The sequence below is a fragment of the Aplidium turbinatum genome, chromosome 7 (assembly GCF_918807975.1).
Source record: "Aplidium turbinatum chromosome 7, kaAplTurb1.1, whole genome shotgun sequence".
Taxonomy (NCBI): Eukaryota; Metazoa; Chordata; class Ascidiacea; order Aplousobranchia; family Polyclinidae; genus Aplidium; species Aplidium turbinatum.
The window spans coordinates 4,941,395-4,965,615 of record NC_137478.1 but is presented as its reverse complement, the minus strand read 5'-3'; the positions used below and the strand labels follow the sequence as shown (position 1 = coordinate 4,965,615).

The 24,221-nt window shown below is 37.3% G+C and overlaps 2 protein-coding genes across 2 annotated transcripts; both read left to right on the top strand.

Annotated features, from left to right (window-relative positions):
- The first annotated feature begins 2,550 nt into the window (after positions 1–2,550).
- Positions 2,551–4,618, top strand: LOC145774573 (uncharacterized). The gene is made up of 2 exons (XM_082585839.1): positions 2,551–4,527; positions 4,610–4,618. The coding sequence occupies exons 1-2, from the start codon at positions 2,551–2,553 to the stop codon at positions 4,616–4,618; spliced, it is 1,986 nt and encodes a 661-aa protein (XP_082441965.1).
- A 155-nt stretch (positions 4,619–4,773) lies between these two features.
- Positions 4,774–6,874, top strand: LOC145774593 (uncharacterized). Its single transcript, XM_082585865.1, has 3 exons — positions 4,774–6,441; positions 6,623–6,696; positions 6,797–6,874. The coding sequence occupies exon 1, from the start codon at positions 4,780–4,782 to the stop codon at positions 5,716–5,718; it is 939 nt and encodes a 312-aa protein (XP_082441991.1). The 5' UTR covers positions 4,774–4,779; the 3' UTR covers positions 5,719–6,441; positions 6,623–6,696; positions 6,797–6,874.
- The last annotated feature ends 17,347 nt before the right edge of the window (positions 6,875–24,221 follow it).

Sequence of the window (24,221 nt, the reverse complement as noted above, 5' to 3'; positions counted from 1 at the left end):
AAAAAATAAGGTCGAGTTTGACACTCGTTGCAAGGAGTGGTTGGAAAGAACTGCCAACTTGCCGGGGCCATCTACGTCCTGCAAGAAGTCTAGCTCCTCGCATCGTTCCGTGAGCCTACGCTCTGGAAGCACCCGCTCAACGGCTAGCTCAAGGCAACGTGAAGTACTGATCCAACTGAAGCTGGCTCAGCGGGAAAAGCTTCATATTCAAGAGGAAGCTCGGATAGAAGCAGAGAGGAAGAAAGAAGAAGCTCGGGTAGAAGCTGAGAGGAAGAAAGAAGAAGCAGAGAGGAAGAAAGAAGAAGCTCGGATAGAAGCTGAGAGGAAGAAAGAAGAAGCTCGGATAGAAGCTGAGAGGAAGAGCAGACAAGCTGACCACAAAATTGAAATGTTACAACTGGAATTGCAATCTCGGGCAGAGGCGATGAGTGACGCTGATCCATCTTACGTTACTGTCGATGAAACTGGATTCATGTCACCTGGTCTACCAAACAGCAAGGCGAATGTTTCCCCCCGTTTGACAAAGAGACCCTCTGTGCAATTTCAAGAGACATCTTCTCCTGTCCTTTCATCTCCTTATGGCATTCATGATGCTAAAGCTAACAAGCCTAATTCTACGGTCCCTGCAGCACACTGGACTCCTGAAGCAAATATTAGTTCGCCAAGTTTGGCTTGGCAACCGAAAACAATTAAACGTGACTCGTATGGACCAGATTACCAACCTATGTCCCATGTCGGTGAACAACCAGGGTGCTCCTATCAGCAGCCCCAACTACCAAGTAGACATTTCTCTTATAGTGACGAACGTTTCTTACCACGACCAGAAATACTTTCATTTAAGGGTGACCCCTTAACTTACCAAAATTTTGTTCGGACGTTTGACACACAGATCGTCCCGCTGGTACATAACGATCAAAGGAAGTTGGTCTATTTGTTACAACATTGTCATAGTGACGTAAAGCGTTCAATAGAACATCTTGTGAAGAAACCCGATGGCTATGAGCTGGCAAGGAAGAAGTTGTACTTGGAGTATGGCCAACCTCATATCATCGCAAATGCAGCAGAGCAAAAACTGAAGAGGATGCCAAAGGTTGGGCATAACGATCCTCAAGGTTTAAAGGATCTAGCCAATGCCATGGATGTGTGTCTCTCAACCCTGGATGACATTAATGAGTTTGCTGGACTGAACTCTCTGGACACAATGATGGTAATGATTGAGAAGTTGCCATTCCGTATGCAAGAGGCATGGGCAGAGAGATCGGTTATGGTTCTGCACAACACAAGTCGTGAAGCAGGATTCAGAGATCTTGCAGAATTTGTTGGCATGCGAGCAGAGATCCAGAACTCCCTCTATGGAAGTAGGATTCATAAGGCGAAGGAAACTCATCAGACCCTGGCAAAGAAACCCAGTCGGAAGGATCGAGTTTCAGCATTTAACACGGACGTTCCTCCGCTCAAAGGTGTGTCAAAGCCATCTTTCAGTAATGTTTGTCTATGTTGTAAACGCAAGTCGCACAAGCTTGTTGATTGCGACGAGTTTAAAAACATGATGTACAAACAGCGTAGACAACTGGTTTACGATGCACACTTATGTTATAAGTGCCTGACTAGCACAAAGCATCAAACTCGCGACTGTAAAGTTGACAGCACATGTACCATTGAAGGGTGCAAGGGACGTTTCCATCATACCTTGCTCCACAACCCTAATCCACCTAATTCATCTCAGCCACGCAGTGATGAAGAACAAAGGGGAGTTCTTTCTTGTTCAGTGACGGAACCGCGGCCGCCAGATAAAGACGCGAGTGTCTGCAAGGCCTACCTGTGCATTGTGCCAGTAAAGGTTAGATACAATGGAAATGAAGTTTTGACTTACGCTTTCCTCGATCAAGGTTCTACAGCAACCTTTTGCGCTAACAGATTAATAGACGTTTTGAATATCACTGGGGATAAAAGAGAGATCTCACTACAGACTCTTTCTAACACGTCTAAAATATATGATGGAATATCTGTAAGCTTGTCTGTGTCCTCCCTAGATGACAGACGAAAGTTTGAGCTGTCTGGAGTCCTGTCAATTGATGAAATTCCTACAACTCCAAATGCCATTCCGAGTCAAGAGGAACTGTCTGGACTACCCCATCTAGGTGATCTGAAATTTCCCTGTGTGAAGGGTGGAAGTGTGACTCTGTTGATCGGTGTCGACAATCCAGAAGTGTTTTGCATTCAGCGTTCACGGAAGGGATCACGCGATCAGCCAATCGCTATAAAAACCCCGTTGGGTTGGTCCTTGCTGGGCCCATCTCTGTCACCAACTTCCTCTTCTTCTTATCAAGTTAACTTTGCTCAATCAAGAGACATTGCCATCGAGCAACAAATCGAGTGTTTGTGGAAAACGGACTTTGGTGATGAAAAATCAATACTTGACATGCCCAACTCACGTGAAGATAGAATGGCATATGACATGATGACAAAATCAGTCAAGCAGATTGATGGAAAATATCAACTCCCGTTACCTGGAGACCCTGTTCCTTGACTCTACCAGATAACCGCCAGATGGCTCATCGTCGTTTACTTAGCCTGCGAAGACGTTTGACAAGAGACGAGCAGCTGTGTAAAAAATATGTTGACGTAATAGAAACTTATCTTTCGAAGGGGTATGCGCGAGAGATTCCAACAGAGGAAATCCAAACAGTAAATACCACATGGTATCTGCCGCACCACCCGGTTTTACACCCTCGGAAGCCTGACAAGTTACGAGTGGTGTTCGACTGCGCTGCAAAACATCATGGCATTTCACTCAATGACGCCTTAATGCAAGGTCCTGACCTGGTAAACAATCTTGTGGGTGTGTTAATGCGTTTTCGGAAGGAAAGAATCGCCTTGGTTGCTGATATCGAGGCCATGTTCCATCAAATTAAGGTGGAGCCTCGAGACAGCGATGCACTACGATTCCTCTGGTGGCCTGGAGGAGATATGGACAAACAACCGGTCCCACACCAAATGTTAGTTCACCTGTTCGGAGCAACATCCTCCCCCAGCTGTGCTGGATTCTGCTTGAGACAGGCGGCGCAGGACTTTGGTAGCCTTCTTTGTCCAGGCATTCCAGACATCGTCAAAAATAACTTTTATGTTGATGACTGCTTAGTGTCTGTGAGCTCTCGGGAAGAAGGAATACGAGTGATGTCACAACTCACTCAGCTGTTGAGCAAAGGTGGCTTTCACTTAACCAAGTGGCTGTCGAACGACAAAGGTGTTTTGGAATTGATACCGGAAAATGAACGCTCTAAGTGTTTAAGGAACCACACCTTTAATGAGGATAGCATTAACGAACACATATTGGGCGTCTATTGGACCGTGTTCACCGATGAGTTTGGGTTTAACGTGTCACTTCCTGAGAGACCCCTGACCCGCAGAGGTATTTTGTCTGCGACGAGCTCGCTATATGACCCCCTGGGGTTTGTTGCTCCAGTAACCTTGAAACCAAAGTTGTTGTTGCAAGATTTGTGCAAGCAAGGTCTCGGTTGGGATGACCCAATTTCGGCATCTGAAGTGGACACTTGGAATGAATGGATAAATCAGCTACACCAGCTTCACGATGTACGTTTGCCTCGCTGTTTCAAACCTCCCCACTTTGGCGTGGTAACGGAGCATGAACTTCACTATTTTGCCGACGCCTCGTCTGTGGCATATGGAGCTGTGTCCTACCTCCGTCTTGTTGATGATGAAGGAAGGATTCACTGTGCATTTCTGATGGGAAAGTCCCGTTTATCCCCACTTAAAACAGTTTCCATTCCGAGGCTGGAACTCACTGCTGCTGTTATGGCCGTGAGGTTAGATAAAATAGTGAGAAAGGAATTGAACCTACCCAATTGCACATCAAGATTTTGGACAGACTCGAGCGCTGTCTTACAAAGTATTTGTAATGCAAGGAAAAGATTCCCTACATTTGTTGCCAATCGATTGTCCACGATTGAACAAAATACAGACCTTTCGAAATGGAGACATGTGCCTTCAAAGTTAAACCCTGCCGATTGTGCGTCCCGTGGTATGAATGCGAATACGCTGATTAGCTCCAGCTTCTGGTTGTCTGGCCCAACGTTTTTGTGGGAAGCCGAAGAAAGATGGCCAGAGTCTCCAATAAAACTACCTGATCTTCCAGCAGAGTTTGCGCCCGTCAAGAAACAACAAGTTTACGTGAGTGCCGCTTCAGAAGCTTCTTGTTCTACTGACCGATTGATTCATCGATATTCCAAGCTGATACGCTTGAAGAAAGCAACAGCATGGTTGATGCGTTACAAAAGGTTCCTCATGATGAAGACTCGACCTTCGTTTTGCCAAGCCCCACTTGCCCGGTCTCCTATCACAGTCCGTGAGTTGAAGTTCGCTGAAATGGAACTGATTAAATATGTGCAAAGAAGTCGCTTTGGACAGGTGCTAAACGTATTATCTGGAGGTGCCATGCTAACTAAAAGGACATTCTCACGATCCATGGTTAAATTGAACCCTATATTGGTTGATGGGGTCCTTCGGGTTGGCGGCCGTTTGGAGCGAGCACCAATCGAAGAAGATGCCAAGCACCCGATCGTGTTACCTTTTGACTCTCATCTTACAGATCTTGTGATTACAAGTCACCATGCTCAAGTGGGCCATTCTGGCATGACCCATACATGGGCATCTCTTCGACAAACGTACTGGATTCTGAAGGGAGGCGTCGCCGTTAGACGTGTCCTTGGGAAGTGCTTGCTCTGTAAAAAAAGGAATGCACAAGTTGGCAAACAATTTATGGCTGATTTGCCATCTGGAAGACTCCAACCCGATAAGCCTCCGTTTTCTCATGTCGGTGTCGACTATTTTGGACCCTTTATGGTGAAGCAAGGCCGCAGTTCACTCAAACGTTATGGCTGCGTATTCACGTGTATGTCAATAAGAGCTATCCACATTGAAATTACCCACACCATGTCTACCGACTCGTTTATTGATGCCCTTCGACGATTCATCGGTCGTCGAGGTCTCCCAACCGACATTTATAGCGACAACGGATCGAATTTTGTCGGTGCTGAAAGAATATTGCGTGAGTCCTTACAACTGTGGAACCAACAGAAGATTAATGAGTATCTGTGCCAACAAAATGTGACCTGGCATTGGAATCCGCCAACCGGCTCTCACTTCGGTGGAGCATGGGAGCGCATGATCCGTTCCATTCGAAGGATCCTAACTGCTCTGATGAAGGAGCAAACCGTTTCAGATGAAGCTCTCGTTACTTTGATGGTCGAAGTGGAGTCAATCATAAATTCGCGACCCATCGTTCCTATCACCTTTGACCCACAAGATGATGTGCCGTTGTCTCCCAATCACCTATTGCTGTTGAGAGAAGCACCAAACCTGCCCCCTGGACTGTTTGATAGAAAAGACTGTTATGTTCGACGCCGCTGGGCCCAGGTGCAATACCTAGCCAATCAATTTTGGTTGCGCTGGACCCGTGAGTTCCTCCCATTCATCATTCAGAGACAGAAGTGGTTTCAAAGAGAGAAGAACTTTGAAAAAGATGATGTTGTCCTCCTCGTCGACGATTCCCAACCTCGTTCGAAGTGGCTGTTGGGGCGAGTGGTTGACACATACCCAGACAATAAAGGGACTGTACGCACAGTTTCGGTGAAAACTCGATACAATGTGGTCAAGAGACCAATTTCGAAACTGTGCTTGATTTTGGAAACTGCTTAATGCAGAACAAAATGGACTGTTTACCTGTCGCCGGGTTAAAGGCATTGATCAATGTGTAATTGTGTATTATGAACTATTGAACGAATTTCTGTTGGCTAATAAAGCCAAAAACAAACATTTCTTGTTGAGAATAGTGAAAAACACACTACCTGCTTCGAAATTTGCCTTTAATTGTGATAAGTGACTGCATTTTGCAACCCTTTGTTCATGAGGGTCCTCTTGAAGGCTGATTGGATTGTGAAACATATCGTTCCAAACACGACTTAGTTTGATCGTAAAAAATGTTCACTCAGTTCCTATTTTTGTGTGGGGGTGTTACGTCGTATTTGTCCGCCTCCTTTTCTATGTTTAAAAACTAAATTCGGATTCCCTAAGTAGCACCTGGCAACCCCTGCTGTCTCACCTCGAGGTGTGATCGTTACGTCATAATTACATTTGCGCCTTTGCGTTCGTTACTACGTTTCTTTGTGCTTTGAGTTTTGTTAAGTGGCAGTAGGCTACATGTAAAGATCAGCTTAACGTTTACAGCAACTATAGTTAGCGACTGGTAGTTAATTCGAGCTATTAACGGACATAACGGTGCTGCTGTTTTTTAGTTGAATAAGAGTTAGCCTACTGCGTTAATGTACTGTGTGGTTGAAGCATAGTTGAACTCTGTGCAGCAATTTCATCTGTCGTTGCCGTTGGCCTATGTGGCCAAATCAGTGATTATCACAGTTCACGGTAAGCTTAACATCCTACTGCAACCTTTGTGATAGGCTAGGCCAATGTGAATTTTAGTGTCAATGGTTAAGTGTAATAAGTACCTCGTCTCATTTTCCCGATGTTTAAATCAAGTACGGGACTCACCTATGATGTGAAATTTATAGCATAATATTTTACTGTTTACCGTTTATATGTTCAGTTTCGATCTACAACGGTAGAATTTTCAATTGTTGGGTTTCTCCCTGTGCTGTTCCGTGCGCCACAAAATAGTCGGTAAGAATTCATTAGGCCTATAATTCGTCATCTGTAATTCCGCATTAGGCCTAATTCGTAAGTTTTGTTTGCTAATCGTTGTTTTTCTGTGTTGTCACAGAAACCTTCTTCTTCGTTTGACCTTCTGCTTGTTCGTTGTCGTCGCTGTCGTTGTCGTCGACAGTTGAATACATTACCGTCACTCTGTGTGCGTGTTCGTACGTTACACTTATGTAGAATTAATTAAGCGAAGTTTTAAAATTTAAATTAATAGCTCTACGGAGTATCAGTAGAATGCATCTCAAAACTTTTTTTTAATTTTTATTGTTCTGTGTACCAGACGTGATAATTTCGTATGTGAGAGCAAAATTAAATCCAATCATTATTAACAAAATACATTGGTGAGCAAATATGAGCGTCGACACATGTTTGAAGAGACAAACAGATTAAAAACTATCTTCTATTACTTCAAGTTAAATTACCTGACACTGAACCTCCTATTACATTGGTAACAACATCAATGGCATAACCGAAACAAGCAAACCCTTCTTCACATTGAGTCAGGGACATCAAATCTTGACTCATAGTTCCTGCTGATACGAGCGTTCCAGTGTAACAACTAATGGTTTCTGAAATATTAAGTCAATAATGCAAATTGTACAAAACAATTCTTTTCATGATATGCTTAAACATTGAACAAATGTTGCAATAATGACAGAGCTTTCATTACAGCAACTTTGTAGTATTCTACAACAACGACTTTGAAAAAATACAATGTAATGTAAGAAGCTCATTCAAATGTCGGTTAAGATGAGTTACTTCTTTTAAATTATCTTAACAATACGAAGTTTGCTTTTGTTAAATTTGTTTCTTCACCTGTTGGGGATGTAGTTGTTGAACCAAAATTTGGTGCAATAAATTGAGGAGTATTGCAAGAATCTTCAGTGCAACAAATCGCACTACAACCTGTAACTTCAACTGGAAGACCAGGAGGAAGTGCGCTTTCTACTTGATCACAATTCCTTGCATAGCAAGTATCTTCTGGCAAGCATTGTCCAACGATGACGTTTCCTGTGTTGAAAGCGTGTCACTTGCAGTAACGCAATGCATCAAATTCAAGTTGTATTTTGTGTCTCAGTCATAGTGGTTTTGGACATAAAATTAATACAACTATTTGATGAACTATGATAATGAACTATTTCATGATGAACTATTTTATTTGATGAACTACAACTTTTTGATGAACTATGAACTATGATGAACTAATACAACTATTTGATGAAAAAGAAGGCAAACTGCTCATCAGCCATCATATTTCTGTGTTTGTGCTTTATTCCACTAATGCACTATTAATTAAGCTTGATCTAATAAATTTGAATGTATGACTCTTCTGAGAAATTATAGAATGCCCTACCCACTATTTTTAGATTTTGCAGTGTCTGTGTACCTGACTAAACCATTTTACATGAGAGAAAAAATTTAATTTAAATGATTAATAAGAACACACATTGGTAAGCAAATATGAGCGTCAAAACATGTTTGAAGAGATAATCGGATTTAAAAATGTCCATTGCTTCATGTTGAATTACCTGGTACTGAACTTCCTGTTACATTGGTAACAATATCAATCGCATAACCAAAACAAGCAAACCCTTCTTCACATTGAGTCAAGGACATCAAGTCTTGACTCATCGTTCCTGCTGACACGAGCGTTCCAGTGTAACAATGAATGCCTTCTTAAAGTAAAGAACAATAATAATTAAAACAACAACAACAACAACAATATTAATGATGATTTATTTCATTAATTAGTAGCCTATCCTTTTAGACATGCATTGCTCCAAGCGTTTGCAATGCAAACATTTGCAGTCCGGTCGTGTCGTGGCAAAGTCATGTCATGCGGCACAAAAGAATCAATTTGTGGTGATAAGATGCCATTGGGGAAACGTCAGCAAGAACGTGATCCTGTTTCATGTATACTATTTAGGATAATATGCCACTTCATACTATTTATGCAATACAGTAGTAAAAGTTCATGCACAATTAATAAAATTAAGTAGGCTACGTTTAGTAACTTCTGCAAAAATCGTCACAATGAGGGCGGCTTTTTCGGTATCTTATTCAAGTAGAATTAACAGTATTATTGTTTTTCGTTTATTTAAAACCAAACGGTTTATCTGTACCTTCTTCATTAGTTGTTGTTCCGCCAACCCCAGACGCATCGACTATAGGAATATTACAAGAATCTTCTTTGCAACAGATCGAGCCGCAATTCGTAATTTCAACTGGAAATTCAAGAGGAATTGCGCTTTCTACTTGATCGCAATTTGTGGTATTGCAAATATCTTCCAATAAGCATCGTCCGACAAGAATTTTTCCTGTGTTAAGTAATTGTTACGCAACAAATGGAAACACTGCGATCTTTGCATTGCATTTCAAAATTGAAGATTTTAAAAAATATTTTGAATTTGATGAAACCTGCGACTCTCAAATCAATAAAGTCACGAAATGAAACTCTGATCAAAGGATCATCTTTATTATTTTATTGAAATGAGTTAGTATGGAAACTATGGATTGCGCTGCAATGTCAGAATCTGCCGTGTTGTGTTGTGATGCATTCTTCAATTTTTCCAAAATCGTAGCAGGGTACGATTTACATTGTATTTTAGAAATGAAAATAATACTCTTAAAAATCGTTTAAGAACACTGGAATAAGATTTCAGTTGAATTTTTATGTACTTCAAGTTATATATCTTACATTACCTGGCACCGAACTTCCTGTTACATTGGTAACAATATCAATCGCATAACCGAAACAAGCAGACCCTTCTTCACATTGAGTTAAAGACAAATCATTTTCATTTATTGAGCCTGCTGACACACTGGTGCCAGTGTAGCAAAGAATAGTTTCTAATAAAGATATAAAATAGTTAAAACAAATTATGCTTCTACACTGCCAGTGCATTATATTAAAACTAGTTCTGGATAAATTAATTTAAAGCCTAGACAAAACTGCCCAAATAAAGATTTACATTTTTTCATCCGATTCAAAATTTCTCAAAAACTTAAATTATAGTTTTTAAATAATGAAAAACTTTAAGAACTTTAATGCATTGAAATTTTATAAGACCAACAATTCCAATCGCTTATTTGAAGTTACAGAAATAAAATTTTAGTCTTGATGAATTAATCAGTTGTAAAGGAATTTACATGAAACTTACTGCATTTTGTAAGTTTTACATATCAATGCTGTTTTCATTATCATTAAATATATAAAACTGATGTGCTTATAAAAGAAATCGGTCTAGCATAATTGATGAAAATACACTTTTGTAAATAAACTATCCAAAAATTTGCCAAAATTAAGCACAAATAGCGTCAAGTGCTTTGTCGTTCGGCTTAGGTTAAATTAGCAAAACGAAACTTTTCTTGCTTTTTACCTGCTCCAGATTCTGATATTTCGTTTCCGGCATTCTCAACAACACCAGGTTCGTTGCAAAGCTCTTCGTAACAGCAAACTGAACTGCAATTCGCTATTTCAATTGGCAAATCAGGAGGCAAGACATTATGTACTTGACCGCAAGTTACTGCATTGCATTCATTCTCAGTCAAGCATTGTCCGATGTTTGCTTTGCCTTGGTAGAAATCAAAAGAATTTGTTTCTTGTTTAAATTTGAAAGATTTAAAAATACGGTAAAAGATTCTTTAAATGACTCAAAACAGTGCTTTACATTATCAAATCAAAGAAAATTTTATGCTTTGCAGTTCGTTTCCAAGAAGAGTCATGCTGGCTACCTGGAGATGATCTCTATGTAGTGTATAGGTCTAGTTATAATCTCTAAGCATAGTAAGAATATCTCTAGGTAGCCATGGAAGAATGTAAGTACAGTAATAATGAAGACTTGAGTTTAAAATGTAGGCTTCTTAAAATTAAGGTAGCACCTTGCGTTGCTTAAGTGCAACGTAAATTTTTGGAGAACATGTCAACTTTTTGGGAGTATAGGACAAATGTGTAAAAAAAAACACAAAATAATTTTCAATTAACCTTTTGTAGCCCAAATACTGAAAATTTTGGGTGTTCATCAGTACAATTATCGCTTCTAGCACTAGTTCATTGGTCAATCTTGAAAATATTGTGTGTTTTATTTTTTATTGCCTTCAATCGCATTGCAGTATATAACTTTGTAAAATTTTATTTTGTATGTTATTCGCTCTGAGGATGCGCATTGTCATGGTGTGCGAAACGTCAGTGAAGCAATAAACCAACCTGTTTATTGTTGCTTTTACTCTCAATTTCATCAGATGAACGTTGCAACTAGTGCTAGAAACAACTTTTGTAGCCCAATGCTGCACTTAATATCCCAAAGTCGTACTGCTAAATGTTCTTTGTTGGTTTGACAACATTTTTCCAAAATAAAGGACTTAAAACTCAATTTTTCAAAGCTCGCCAAGTTGTAGCCCTGATTTCTACATCTACAAGAATTTTTTGTTGCTAATTGCATAAAAAGTTGATATGTTGATGAGGTTTTATGTAACTGATATATTAAATTAACAATGAAGATGTGAGACGTTGATGCGACACTGGAGATATTCTTTAGAAAGCACAAGTTTTAAATATTTACAGGAGCAAATGATGCCAGATCTCCTCGAATGCTCTGTCTCAAAAGTAAGATGCTCTACACAGGACTTAGCCGAGTTCAACGATAAAGCAAGAGCTTACGTGATGCTCTGGGTTACGGCCGTGTGATACACGATGAAGAAGAAGAAGAATTGCCAATAATGTCTAATAATAAATTAGGCCTATAGCCTAGATCATTTATATAAAATCCTCATCATCGCATTTTATTTTTTTCTTCAAAAACATTGTGGTCGATTTTACGATGACTTTACGATTGCATTTGCCGATTATTGTGAAGCCGTAAAACACTAAAATGCAATTTAGCGCTCCATAATTTATTTACCTTCAACGCTAGATATACACAAGCATTTTGATAAAATCAAGTAGTACAAGGCAATAATAATAGTGGAACTTGTCAAGCTAAACCTTTTAAAAAATTCACATTTTGTCAAAACTATTACCTGACACTGAGGTTCCAGTCACATTTGTAACAATGTCGACATCAAAAGCCAAGCAAACTGAGCCTTCTTCGCATTGCGTAAGAGATTGAAAATCTTGATCCAACATTCCTGCTGATATGCGCATGCCAGTGTAGCAGTAAATGCCTCCTGTAGCGAAATTGAGCAATGTTACTTTAACCGTACCTCTGATAAACGAAATAATATTGCAATTTTTATCATGCTTACAGTACTTTTACATAAAGAAAGCAACCGCAAATTGACTATAAGTGTCACAAAATAAGGCCATGTGAAAGGTAAGCTCATAATTGTTAACCAAGTGACTTTCCGTGTTTATTACAGGCTAAGACTCAAAGGAGTAGGCTACCTAGTGCTGCATCAACCTTTTACAATGTAGAATGCACTTGATTGGTTACTTTATACCTGTCCCGGATGTAGATGTTGCATTTGTGCTTTCTGAAGTTACTGTCACAATGTCTGGTTTGTTACAAGAATCTTCACTACAGCAAGTGCCATCACAGCTGTACACTTCAAATGGCAATCCCGATGGCAAAAGGCTTTGAATATCATTGCATGTCAATTGATCGCATCGTAACTCTGGCATGCACTGCCCAATCACAGCTTTACCTGAAGAAGTTAAAGCAAAATGTTATCTGCATACCTTCTAAAAGTTTGGCCAGACTATTGTCTGGTGTAAAATTTCACATCTTTGAATGAATTTACCTTCCACTTACTTGTGAGTTATATAATAGGCTACTTTTAAAGCTTGCTAGGGCAAACGGAGTAAGATGGTATGGGCATGTAATAAGAAGGGAGGAAGGAAGTTTTCTTCAAAAGGCATTGACTTTGGAGGTGGAAGGGAAGGAAAAACGGGGACATCCAAAAAAACATGGAAAGAATTGGTGAAGAATGGGGCTGACAAAGTCGGACTAAAGGAAGAAGATACCAGAATGGTAGGCTACTGCTATTTTGCAATCACCAAATGCGGGCATTTTCACAACAATCTAACTTTTTAGTGCAATTTATTAAGAATCGATTTCGCTATAGTAATAGCATCTCCAGCTAGCACGTGTAGAGAAGAAAATTAAAAAAAAGTAAAACGAACAAATAAAGCAAACTCCGATATTATCAACACGCATAAAAATTACATTTTAAATAAATGATAACATAATATTAAAATCAAAATCTGCAAGCCTAAATCTTAAACTGGTGTTCTGCCACGATTTCCCACAATATATTGGTATAAAATTCAAGAAATACATATATCATAGAGATGGAGAATAGGAGTGAAGGCAATCGCTGCAAGGAAAGAATCGGCCACCTCCACCAGTTGGGATAAAACCGAATTTGGATGATGATGATGATTATCATGAAAGAGCATTTTTTTTTATTGCAAAATCATCATCCTCGAAAAAAGGATAGCCATTATACTAAACAAGGCTATCTGTGAATTTCACACTTTTTGATGCATTTCTATTTCAGCATACTAGGCAACAGTGCAATACCTCAATGAAAAAAATAAGTATGGTAGGCTTAAACATGCAATACCGTAATGAAAAAAGTAAGTATGGTAGGCCTAAACATCGTAAATACAAATGGGGAAAATAGATCCTTTTTTTTATTTAAAGTCACCAAGCTCAAAGGACATTACGACAATGTTTTACTAGTTAAAACGTTTTTTCGTTTGAAGCCATCCAGGAGGGAGGTTAGGCTAATATTATGATCGCTATTGCAAATAGTATTGTTAAGTTACCTTGAGTTGTTTGTCCGGTGGCATTGGTTGTAACGTTTATTGAGAACTTAGAACAAACCGACCCTTCTGGACACTCAGTCAGCATTTGAAAGTCTTGGTTCATAAATGCTAGTGCAAAGCTAATGCCGGTGTAGCACCGAATGTTTACTGTTGCAATATAATGTGGTTAATTATACCAAACAAATAAAAGTGACGAAAACTGGCATTGCAGATGATTACAAACCAATTTAACACAGCCACAAAAAAATACAAATGTTACAAAACTTTCAACAAATCTTATAAATTTCCAGGATGATCCACTTTTTAAACAAAAATTACTTCAGGTCTTTGTGCAACTAATATAGGCCTTCTATTGACTAGAAAAACTGCAACTGATTTAATTCCTCAAGAGCTTAAAAAAGTTATTCAAATGTAAACAATTATAATATGTTTTATCCGTTATGGCAGTACCTGTGCTGTTTGTTATTGACAATTTTGTCCCATTTACAGATGGTACAAAAACGGCAGAAGAATTGCAAGAATCTTCTCTACAACAAGTTGCATTGCAACTTTGAATTTGGAATGGCAATCCTGGAGGAAGAATGCTTTGAACATCATCACAAGACAATTGATTGCAAAGCTCCTCTTGCAAACATTGTCCAAAAACAGCCTTTCCTGGATCAAAAAGATAACAATATTATCAAGACGTATACGGTGGTTATATTTGAAGGTAACTTGGTTACTTAAGATCTTGGTTACTTAAGATTGGTTACTTAAGATCTGGACCAGATAAAGTGGTTGTCTAGGCTGCTTGTGCAATTTAAATTCAAATCATTACCAGCAAAGTAAAAAAATTTCGATTTTTATTGATTACATAAAATGATTAATTGTTTCCAATTAGATTCAATATTTTCATGCTAAAATTTTCATTGAAACAGTGACAAACAACTCAACATGCAATAAGCTTGAATGTCTTACAAAGCTTTTCTCACTTTGAATAACGAGCTAACAACTTTGTAGACCTACACGCTATTTTGATTTTTCATGTTTAGCGTGCCGATACTGCCGTTTTAGCAGTTTCACTCTCGAACATTGAACATATTGAAACCTATTCATCCCTTTCTGTAAGTTCAAGTTCAGCTTGGAGCTTTGTGCCTTCAGCTGCGGAAAATTCTTTCACATGATACAACTTCAGCCGTTTAAACACTTAAACCTCTCCTTTGTATAAAAAAAAGACGGAAAACCCAAAAAAATCGTACTGCGTGAGTCATTGAACAAGAAAAGAAAAGTCTATAAATTTGTATGCACACAATCGGAAATTATTCTATATACGTTTAGTGTGCGTTTACGTGCGTTTAATGTACGTGTAGTGTGCGTTCAAGTCATATGAGTTTATATACTAAGTTATATGAACGTTTATTGTTACCACAATAATAGAACAACCCGAATTGCAATTAAAGTTAAACTTGAAGTCAAAAGATTTTTACCTTTAAAGTACAATCCTGTTACATTTGTGGCAATGTCGAAGGAATATTCTGAGCAAGTATATCCTTTCTCGCATTGTGTAGCCGTTTGCAAGTCTTGGTTTATGATATTCGACATAATTTTCATCCCAGTATTGCAACGGACGTTGGCTGATGATTTAAAGGTATTGATAAAAAGTAAGAATACCCAACCCCAACTTTTTGCATGAAAAGCATATAATTTCAATTGAAAAACCCTGCTAAACCCATATAAAGAAACTATTGTAAGAAACCAAAAACTTTGAAAATTTGTTTAAAAACAAAAACTTTATTTTTGTTTCGACATTAACTTCTTTGTTTTGATTTCGTTTTATTTGATTTGAAATAAAAATAAAAAAATTGAGTGCAATTTCAACCAAAAAAACGAAAAAATTTTTGGATGTCCTTATATGCAACTTCACTTCTATTACATAGCCTATCACTTTTTAGCATTTACTTAAATATGATGCTATTTCCTTAATATTATTTACTTGTCTGAAGAAAACAACTTAATATTTACACCATTTCTAAACATTCAAATTATTGAAATAGTAATATGCTTATAAGATATGAACTTACCCGATCGAGGACTGAGGTTTGACGAAGAAACAGTGCCAGTGTTGTTGCACAAATCATCTTCGCAGCAAGTGACATTGCAAGTTTCAATGCTAATTGCAATCTCTGATGGAAGGGAATCTTGTATCTGTGCGCAAGTCAACATTTCACAAGCGTCCTTCTCCAAACATTGTCCAACGATTGCTTTCCCTTCACAATTTTTTTGACGTCATTAACTTAATGAGCAAGTTAACTTAATGAGCAAGTTAACTTAATGAGCAAGTTAACTTAATGAGCGAGTTAACTTAAATAAGCAAGTAAACTTAGTGAGAAACCTTCTTTGAAAGCTTGATCCTGACAGTTTTGCATTCTTGCAGAGACTTGCAGAGACATTGAACCACTGAGGCGGGCCATACCACCGAGTTTGACAAAGTAAAGCTTCCGCCTGTTGTTGAAATGCTGTCTGTGAATTATTCCATTCATTAAGTACCGTTGAATAGAGATCAGTCGGTCATTGGAGTACGTTGCTCAACCGCAAGTCTCGAAAGTCGAACCAGCGTTGTATAATCTCACTATTTCTGTGCTTGAAGTCAGGATCTTACCTAATTGACCCATCGGGACAGCGAACTAGTTCTTACTTTCAATATGTATTATTTTGAAGTTGTCTGGCTTTGTGCTTTTAAGACCAGATCATTCGACGGATATCGAACTTAAATTATCCTCTCAGTGGCATTGGGTCCTGCAAAAGTTGTTTGCTCCTAGCCTATACAATGTAGGCCTAATATGTGCTGTATTAGCTTGTTCCAATATTCTGGTTTTATATTCTACATCATTTTGACAAGTCTTCAAAGTGATTTTCGGAAAGATAACCATAATTCATCGTCATAACTAATTACCTGTTACCGAATTCCCAAACAAGTCAATTGAGATATCAGCTGAAACTTGGGAGCAAATTCTTCCCTCTTCACAAAGAGTCAAGTTTTGAAGGTTCTGACTGAATGTACCGGCGGTAATTCTAACCCCTGTATAGCATCTGATGTTCTCTAAATAAACATAAAACTACATGAAATTTATTGTCTAAAAACAAGGCACAAATAACCAGAGGTGGGCATCCGTACCTTAAAAGTAGCGCGCTACGCGCTGCCGCTACTTGGGCTAAAGTAGCGCTCTACCACTACTTTTGACTTAGCTTAAACTGACACAGGAAGCACTTTGTGACGTCAAAATGACCTTGAAAACAAATGATATCATTTGTTCACACTGCCATTTCAACGTCGAAACAAGTTCTAAACGAAATTTATTGTTACTCATCTTTCAAAAATAAGAGTATTTCAAAATGCTGGTCATTGAGTCCTGCGCTTTGGCTTCGGCACGTTTTTTCAAACGGAGATGGCACTAAAATTCGTGCGATGGCACTAACACGACGTTTCGTGCGATGGCAGTAACACGCAAAAAATTTATCCTCGAAGTCGCAACTGGTGTTAGTGTCACTTTTGTCGGCACCAAAGTGGCTTGATATTTCCAACAATAGTCATATGATTTCTGCTTTAATGTATTCACGTATTGTTTCCATAAAAAAGTCTCCGAAAACGAGTCATTTTTTCACTTTAAATTGGAAAGTAGCGAATGCGACTGAAAGTAATGTCACGCCTTTTCGCTACCGTTAAATTGTAAAAAACATAGACTGCGACTTACTGCCTATCTTTGCTAATAACGCAATCTAGTACCATGAATAGACAAATTTAGTATCCTAGTCGATAAGTTGTTGATATTTTTTATCTTATTCACGTGAAAAAATTTGTATCAGAACTTTCATTAGAAGTTTGGTAAAGTTTGAACTTACAATGGGATGACAAGCAAACGCAAATTCTTGTTACGAAAACAAATGCTGATCCCTTGCGGAGATGCTGATCCATTTTTTGCACAAGCACATCCCAGCCGGTAGATTATACCAAGTTCTTTTTTACATTTATTTTGAAAAGAAAGAAAAAGATTGACTAGTTAGCTAAATGGCATTTATCAGAAAAGTAAGTTTCAATCAATTGCAAACATTGAATACTTTGCAAGACGATCTTATAATACTCTGGTTAACATTTTCAGAATACTCAATAAAAGGGAACAACCTACCTGATTCAATACTTGATTCTGGTGTTGAGGTTGTATTCTTCAAACTTTGATTGCCAGCGTTTGTTTTGTCTGAAGATGCAACTATGAACAATAAAATATGCAAAAACGGAGGTATAAGATAATTCATACTTTAATATTTAGTTTGTCCTTGTAATACAATTAAAGATTCATCAGATGGAGTACAGGTTGTAGGCTACATTGAATTTGCTTTCATGTTAGAAAGGTAAAGAAAAACTGAAAAAATAATGACATCAACTTAATTTTCTTGACAGTAGCCGTGTCATTATAAAAACCGCAGTAGAACAGAGAGAGGTTGTTCAATGTTCATTTGTTCAACAACTCAAAGGTTGAAGCTGGAGCGGATGTAGCAAGTATCCTTAATGTTTGTGAAGAAAGGGGCGTTCTTCCCGGCTACCAGCACAATGCACACGTGTCTATCGCTTTCAATTCTTGCTACAAACCGGCTACCGAGAAACATATCCTTAATGCTGTTGTTTCGTATGACATATGTTTAATTGTATATAGAGTCGGGTTTGCATCGTTTTTTGTGTGGTATCTCATCAGTAGCTGCGCTGTTCCAACGAGTAACCCTATATTAACCACGCCTGACATGAATCATCAACGCACGCAAGCCTCCACATGAAAACAATTCAACGATCTAAACAAAACACGGTGATGTGTAAGCCTACAGTAACCTACAGTACAGTAGTCCGACCTTGCAAATATAGAAATTTAGTTTCTGTGTTTTATGGGAAGAGCGACCGCCCGCCTTGTATCCGCCAATGGTTTGGAGTGAATTACAAGGTAAACTATAGACCATATTTTGAAAACAGTCGATAGGTTTTAAGCGTGCAACTGTTCTGGCTGTTCAGTACAATCTGATTGCAGGGCCTGCTTGAGGTAGCTCCGCCAGAGGTGTAGAGGACTCTATCCAAATGTCCAAACATTTATATACACTAGCATAACTCACTGATGATTTGCGTAAACTAAATTTTCATTGCTGTTCATTCGAAAAGTTCGGTTCATCAAACGACGATCTCTGGTCAGGCAGTATGAAAAATGTACTTGATTATGCTTATTGTCATATTATAATAATCTGAGAAGTTATTCGAAAACTTTCATTGTGTGATAAATATGAGAATTGGGAGACGTCTGATGATGAAGGGGATATGCATGGGTACTTGTCGGCAATTCATAGTAGCACACTAAAACCTGAAAGCAAATGCTATCTTCTAAACTAATTTGGCATTTGGATACTTTGCATATCGTCTGTAACATTCAAATCACACTTGAGACCATCTTGAGGTGCATCAGTGTGCTGGGGCACACACTCTGAGAAACTCTGTATTAAAACATTTGTACGTTGTACAATAATTACGGGTAAGGTGGCACCTAGTCACAAACTAAAATACCACTTTTCTCAATAAAATAGATTACACTAAGCTTTAAGCTACCACTCACAAAATTCTTCTCAAAAGCAACATATACTTGCTTGACTAGTTCTTGAAGATAAATCAAATATTTTTACTCGTTCATAAAAACATAGACCCTAAATTGAAAAAAGTCTATTATAACTTTTGAAAGTTGAGTTTGAAAGGTTATAGGCATAAAGCAAGGCAATTTTGCATATCTGATACAACAGTGTGGTTTTGGATGAGGCGACTTTAATTGGATAGCCATTTGTTGTTAAATGCTTCAATGGTTTTACTACACAAACTACTGTACTGAAGAAATGTCGTTTTTAAACATCTTTTCTGCGTTGTTTCATAACTTGTAAATAATCGAATAAATTGAATTTCATCTGGGTTTCTCAACGCCATGAAAATGTAACCGCCGTAACTACAACATGATGAATCAGGAAACTCCTGCCTTACAGAAAAATGTAGAATATTCAAAATTAGAATAAACTATATAATTGACAAAATACCTGACTGGTACAATGTAATATTCTTCGGCAAAGCTATTAACAGGGTTACAAAATAAATTAGAAAAACCTACTTTCAATTCTCCTAAAAACTGGTTCCATAGAAAATTTTAGCCATGAATCAATTTGACCGAATAGAGTCTTGCGATCATCGCAATTGAGATGTCGCTGAATTGAATTATTGGAATCTTTATTTTCAGACTGAAAAAGCTTCTTTGGAAACATAATCCTGGAAATTTTGCAAAATCTCCTTGTAGAAGCTTTGAACCACTTACGCCAGCCACCAAGATTGAAAAAATGAAGTTTCGCTTATTAAAGTGATGTTGTTGTCTGAGAATTATTTCATCCAGTAGGTGCCACTAAATGGAAAGCTGTCCTCGAAGTGCGTGACTCAAGCGCACACAGTGAGAGTCGAGCCACTGTTGTTTGATTTTGCTGTTTTTTGTTCACAAAAGTTAGGTGCTCTTCCAGTCCAAATTGTTTGTTCCATATTGCACCGTCATAAGCATTTCTTAATCATACTTGTAAAATTCATCTCAATTATTCTACTTTTTACTGCTGCTTGTACGGACAGTTTAAGTAAGTTAACGTATCAAATTGTTGCAATATTTTCTGTATTTGGTATATTTAGCAATACTATGAAGAAAAAAAAGAAATGAAAAAGAATAAAGCAAGGATATGAAGGTTTTGGACATTTAGTGACTTTTATTTTTTTATTTATTTAACATGTAAATTTGCGTTTTTTTTGGGCTAGTTGTGCTGATAGTAATCTTCTGTAATTTTTTCGTTTCGATCCAGTTGTGCTGATGAATCCTATAGGAAGAAAACCGGTTCCACAACATAAATTATACTAAGAAAATTTTTGAAATACTATTGTGAGTGTTAACCTGGTCAAATGGTTTAAGGTTTAGACTTGAAAAAAAACTATTGATTTATTTTCTTAATGATTGCTTTCTGTGTTAGGTTGATCGCCCATTTGAGGAAGTGTCATAGTACCTGATCACCTTTACCAGTTAGTTTTTCTCACTCTTCCAGTCCAAGGCTTATTTCATTTTCAAATGAAATTTTCTGCTAAGGATTTTTTCCCAAAACGAAGGGAGATTTTTGTAAACAAAATTATAAATATTTATGGTTTAAACAGAATTACCAGGAGCTACATTTTATTTTTGCGCAGAAAATTGAAAAAAAGCAGTGTAGTTGCAATTAAACTTCTATTACTGTTGAATGAAAATAAAATCTAAAAGGTTGGTTTTGTGTGGGAAGTTTCAAAATGGCATAACAGCATCGCACCGACAAAATGGTAAACAAGAATTCTTATTTTACAAAAAACATTTAATATTCACAGTTTAAGCACTTCCTGCAAAATTGTTAAATAAACACGCTTTCAAATTTTTTAAAATATCACAACATAACCAATTAATAAAATGAAATTAGTTTAATGAAATTTGTCCGCAATTAGAGCGCGGTCAGATTAAATTGTCGCTAAACTGTCCACATGTTAAGAGGTCTATTAACCTACGAACTGGTTTAGCGATATAACTGTAAATTACTATTAATTAGCAATGACCTTCTAAGGTAAATACAAACGAAAGAGCCACATTCAACGTAGCAGCCCAACTTCTTTATTTAAATAAAAATAAACTTGATAATTATGGCTTTATTTTTGTTATTTCTTTTGTGATTAAACCCTTTAATGATTAATTTGATTAGGCAGCTTTTATGTTTGAAAATCTCATTTTATGTTTCGCGGCCACATCAATACATTTTGTTTCTTAAAAAGATTCTTAAACTAACAGAAATAGACTTTGCTAAACTCAGTAATAAGAATAAAACAAGTTTCATATAATAAAGTTCAACTTCTTCTCATGAGAAAATTAATAATTTCTGCTAAACACAACATACAAACAACCAAACAAACAGGCTATGTCTCCAAAAAACGTGCTTGCTGTGGAGATTTAAAATACGGAGGTTCAGCCTCAATAATATCCCATTTGGGTTATCTCATACTACACGTTGACGTAAAAATGTTTGTTTTGAAATGCGTGCAGCCTTTAAAGTTGTTTTGTTGCAAAGCTGATATTTTGAATACGGTTTCTCGGCAACCAATTGTAGCAGGAATTGATAACGATAGACAGCGTGTTTCTGGCTACATTCGGCCGTCGAAAAACATATACCGGTAGTTGATTGGATAGTCTAAATGGCTAGCGTGAAGGCTACACCGTATGGTTAGCGAATCGCAATTGCTCGCTGTACTCGTCAGTGGGCTACTCAGCCTTGTGCTGATGGCCTGGATGTACGCTCCTTTCTTCACAATTTTGAATAGGGTGTTACGTTTAACTTCACAACAAATTTATGTAATTTTCTGACTTGTTAAGGTAAACAAATACGCCCAATCAGTTCTTGCAAAACAAGTATCCGTGTTAACCACACAAAATTTCGTTTTCACTAAAAGTTGATTAAGTTTCCATTGTCAAACGCTTTGTTTAAGGTAAACACGGACAAGATTCAAAGATATGGCACAAAACGTATTGCTGGTTTTGTTGCTATTACCGCAGAAAGCTGGTTATAGATCTCATAAAAAACAAAAGAAAGACTTTTAGCACCGTTTCATTATATGCGGTAGATCTAGTTTTTTTCAATCTTTTCTCTCTCGTTTATTTTTTGCCAAATTTTCAAAGATAAATTAATTCATTATCACCAGATTTTTCCTGTCAAATTCTGGAATTTGTTACGCCGTTCCTGCTTTAATCACTTTATCCCATTGGTAGATGACGTTTACCACCAAAGGTAAATTTAGCACTGTTGAGAATTCCTGCAATAGGTGGTACGTTATTTTGATTATCAACATGGGAAATTCTGTTTGCGTACTTGTATACAGGTTTACTTTATCGCTCAAAGAAGAACAAAAATTGATCACTTCTATTTTGAACATTTGTTTGGAGTGAACTTCAGACCAGGTTTAAAGTCATGAATAGGGCAAGTTTTTATTGGCCTAAAAATTGCCAAAAAAAATGACTTTAAAATTCAAAAAAATTGATATATTGACTTTAGTAAAACTTAACTCAGTGAACGATTGTTTCTTGTATTTTATGTTTAAAAGAAGGGTGCATTAACAAAAAAGAAACTTAAATCTACAAAAAAAAACATAAAAATCTTCAAAAGCACATGTTAGCCTCCTCTGAAGGTTATATAGCAGTTCTCAACCGGCGGTCTGCGGACTACCAAGGAGTCCTCGATGCGTTTTTAAGGAGTCCTTAAAAGTTTCCGAGTTTGCAGCAATCCATTCCAATTCGCAATTTTTGAGAAAGACGAAACTCCGTCTCCACTTCATGTTCAACTGTGGTTTCCAGACAGCAAACCATCGCATTTTGCATTAATTTAACATTATTAGACGTTCAATAAACAACTGATTTGTTATCTGGGGTTGGCACTTTCCATCATTTTGTTTGATCACAACAGTAGGTTATTGTGACGTAATTACGTGTACTTAAAAGGTCAGTGCAGGTTGAAATAGATAAATAAGAAATATCAGTTTTTCTCAGCATTAAAAAAAAAGCATTTAAACTAGACTTGTCAATTATATTAATTTGACTTTATTGACCTGAAATTTCAAAAATTAACCTAACGATAAAAACTTTTGTTTTTTTAACCTATCAAACAAAGATTTTGAAACTTGTTTCTTGTGTCCAGAACTCTTACTTAAAACCCCATCGCAATAACTTACTACAGAAAGAACTTCATTGACTTTACTTTTCTCACTCATGATTATTAATTTAAGCCCCAGTAAATGAACAACCTATTAAGTTGGCAACGACAACACAGACAAAATCTATTGCTGTAGGTATGTAGGACTGTAAAGACCTACATTGTGTGTTGAATAAAAGAAAAAAAGGCTCTGCTTTAGCCAATAAGAAACATGCATGGCGTCAATGCTGCTGATCGTAGAGAAGCTAGCTTATAGCCATTACAGCAAAATTAAACGTTTAAATGCAAATTTTGTTCGCAATGGTAACTAAAATGATAGAAAATTTTACCGGTAATTAATTAATAATAAGGTTTGGCATTTGTGTTTCAACGTAGCCTATCAAGTCATATTTGACACTTTTAAAATACTAATTAACCGGTTTAACATTTGAAATGACACTTTTAATTGCATTATCTTATCTTATCATGGCAACACTGTTAACACCATACCAAGAGTAAGCAAAGTATAAAGAGTTTTCCGTTGTCTAAAAAGTTAACTTGCAGTAGACTTTCAAGCCAAATAGGTTAAACAAAAAAGTTCTAGATCACAACCTTTTAAGAGTACCTTGGGGTGCTTTTGGCCGCAATTGTCTTCAGTTAAAACACCCGAGCTTAAAATATTTATTAACTGTAGGTAGTGACAAATTTTTTACAACAAAAAATTATGTAACTTATTAAATACTGGTCTTGATTGATTTCCAACAACGAAAGCCGAATCATTGTTATTAAGTTCCAATGTTTCTCTTTATAAAACTGAATGTTTATACAGCTGTTTGAGTTGTCAATGATAAGTTTCTGTGGTCACTCACATTTAATGCTCAAGGATTAATTGCTATGCACTTTCTCACCCAGACAAAGATACTCATACAACACGCAAAGCATATAG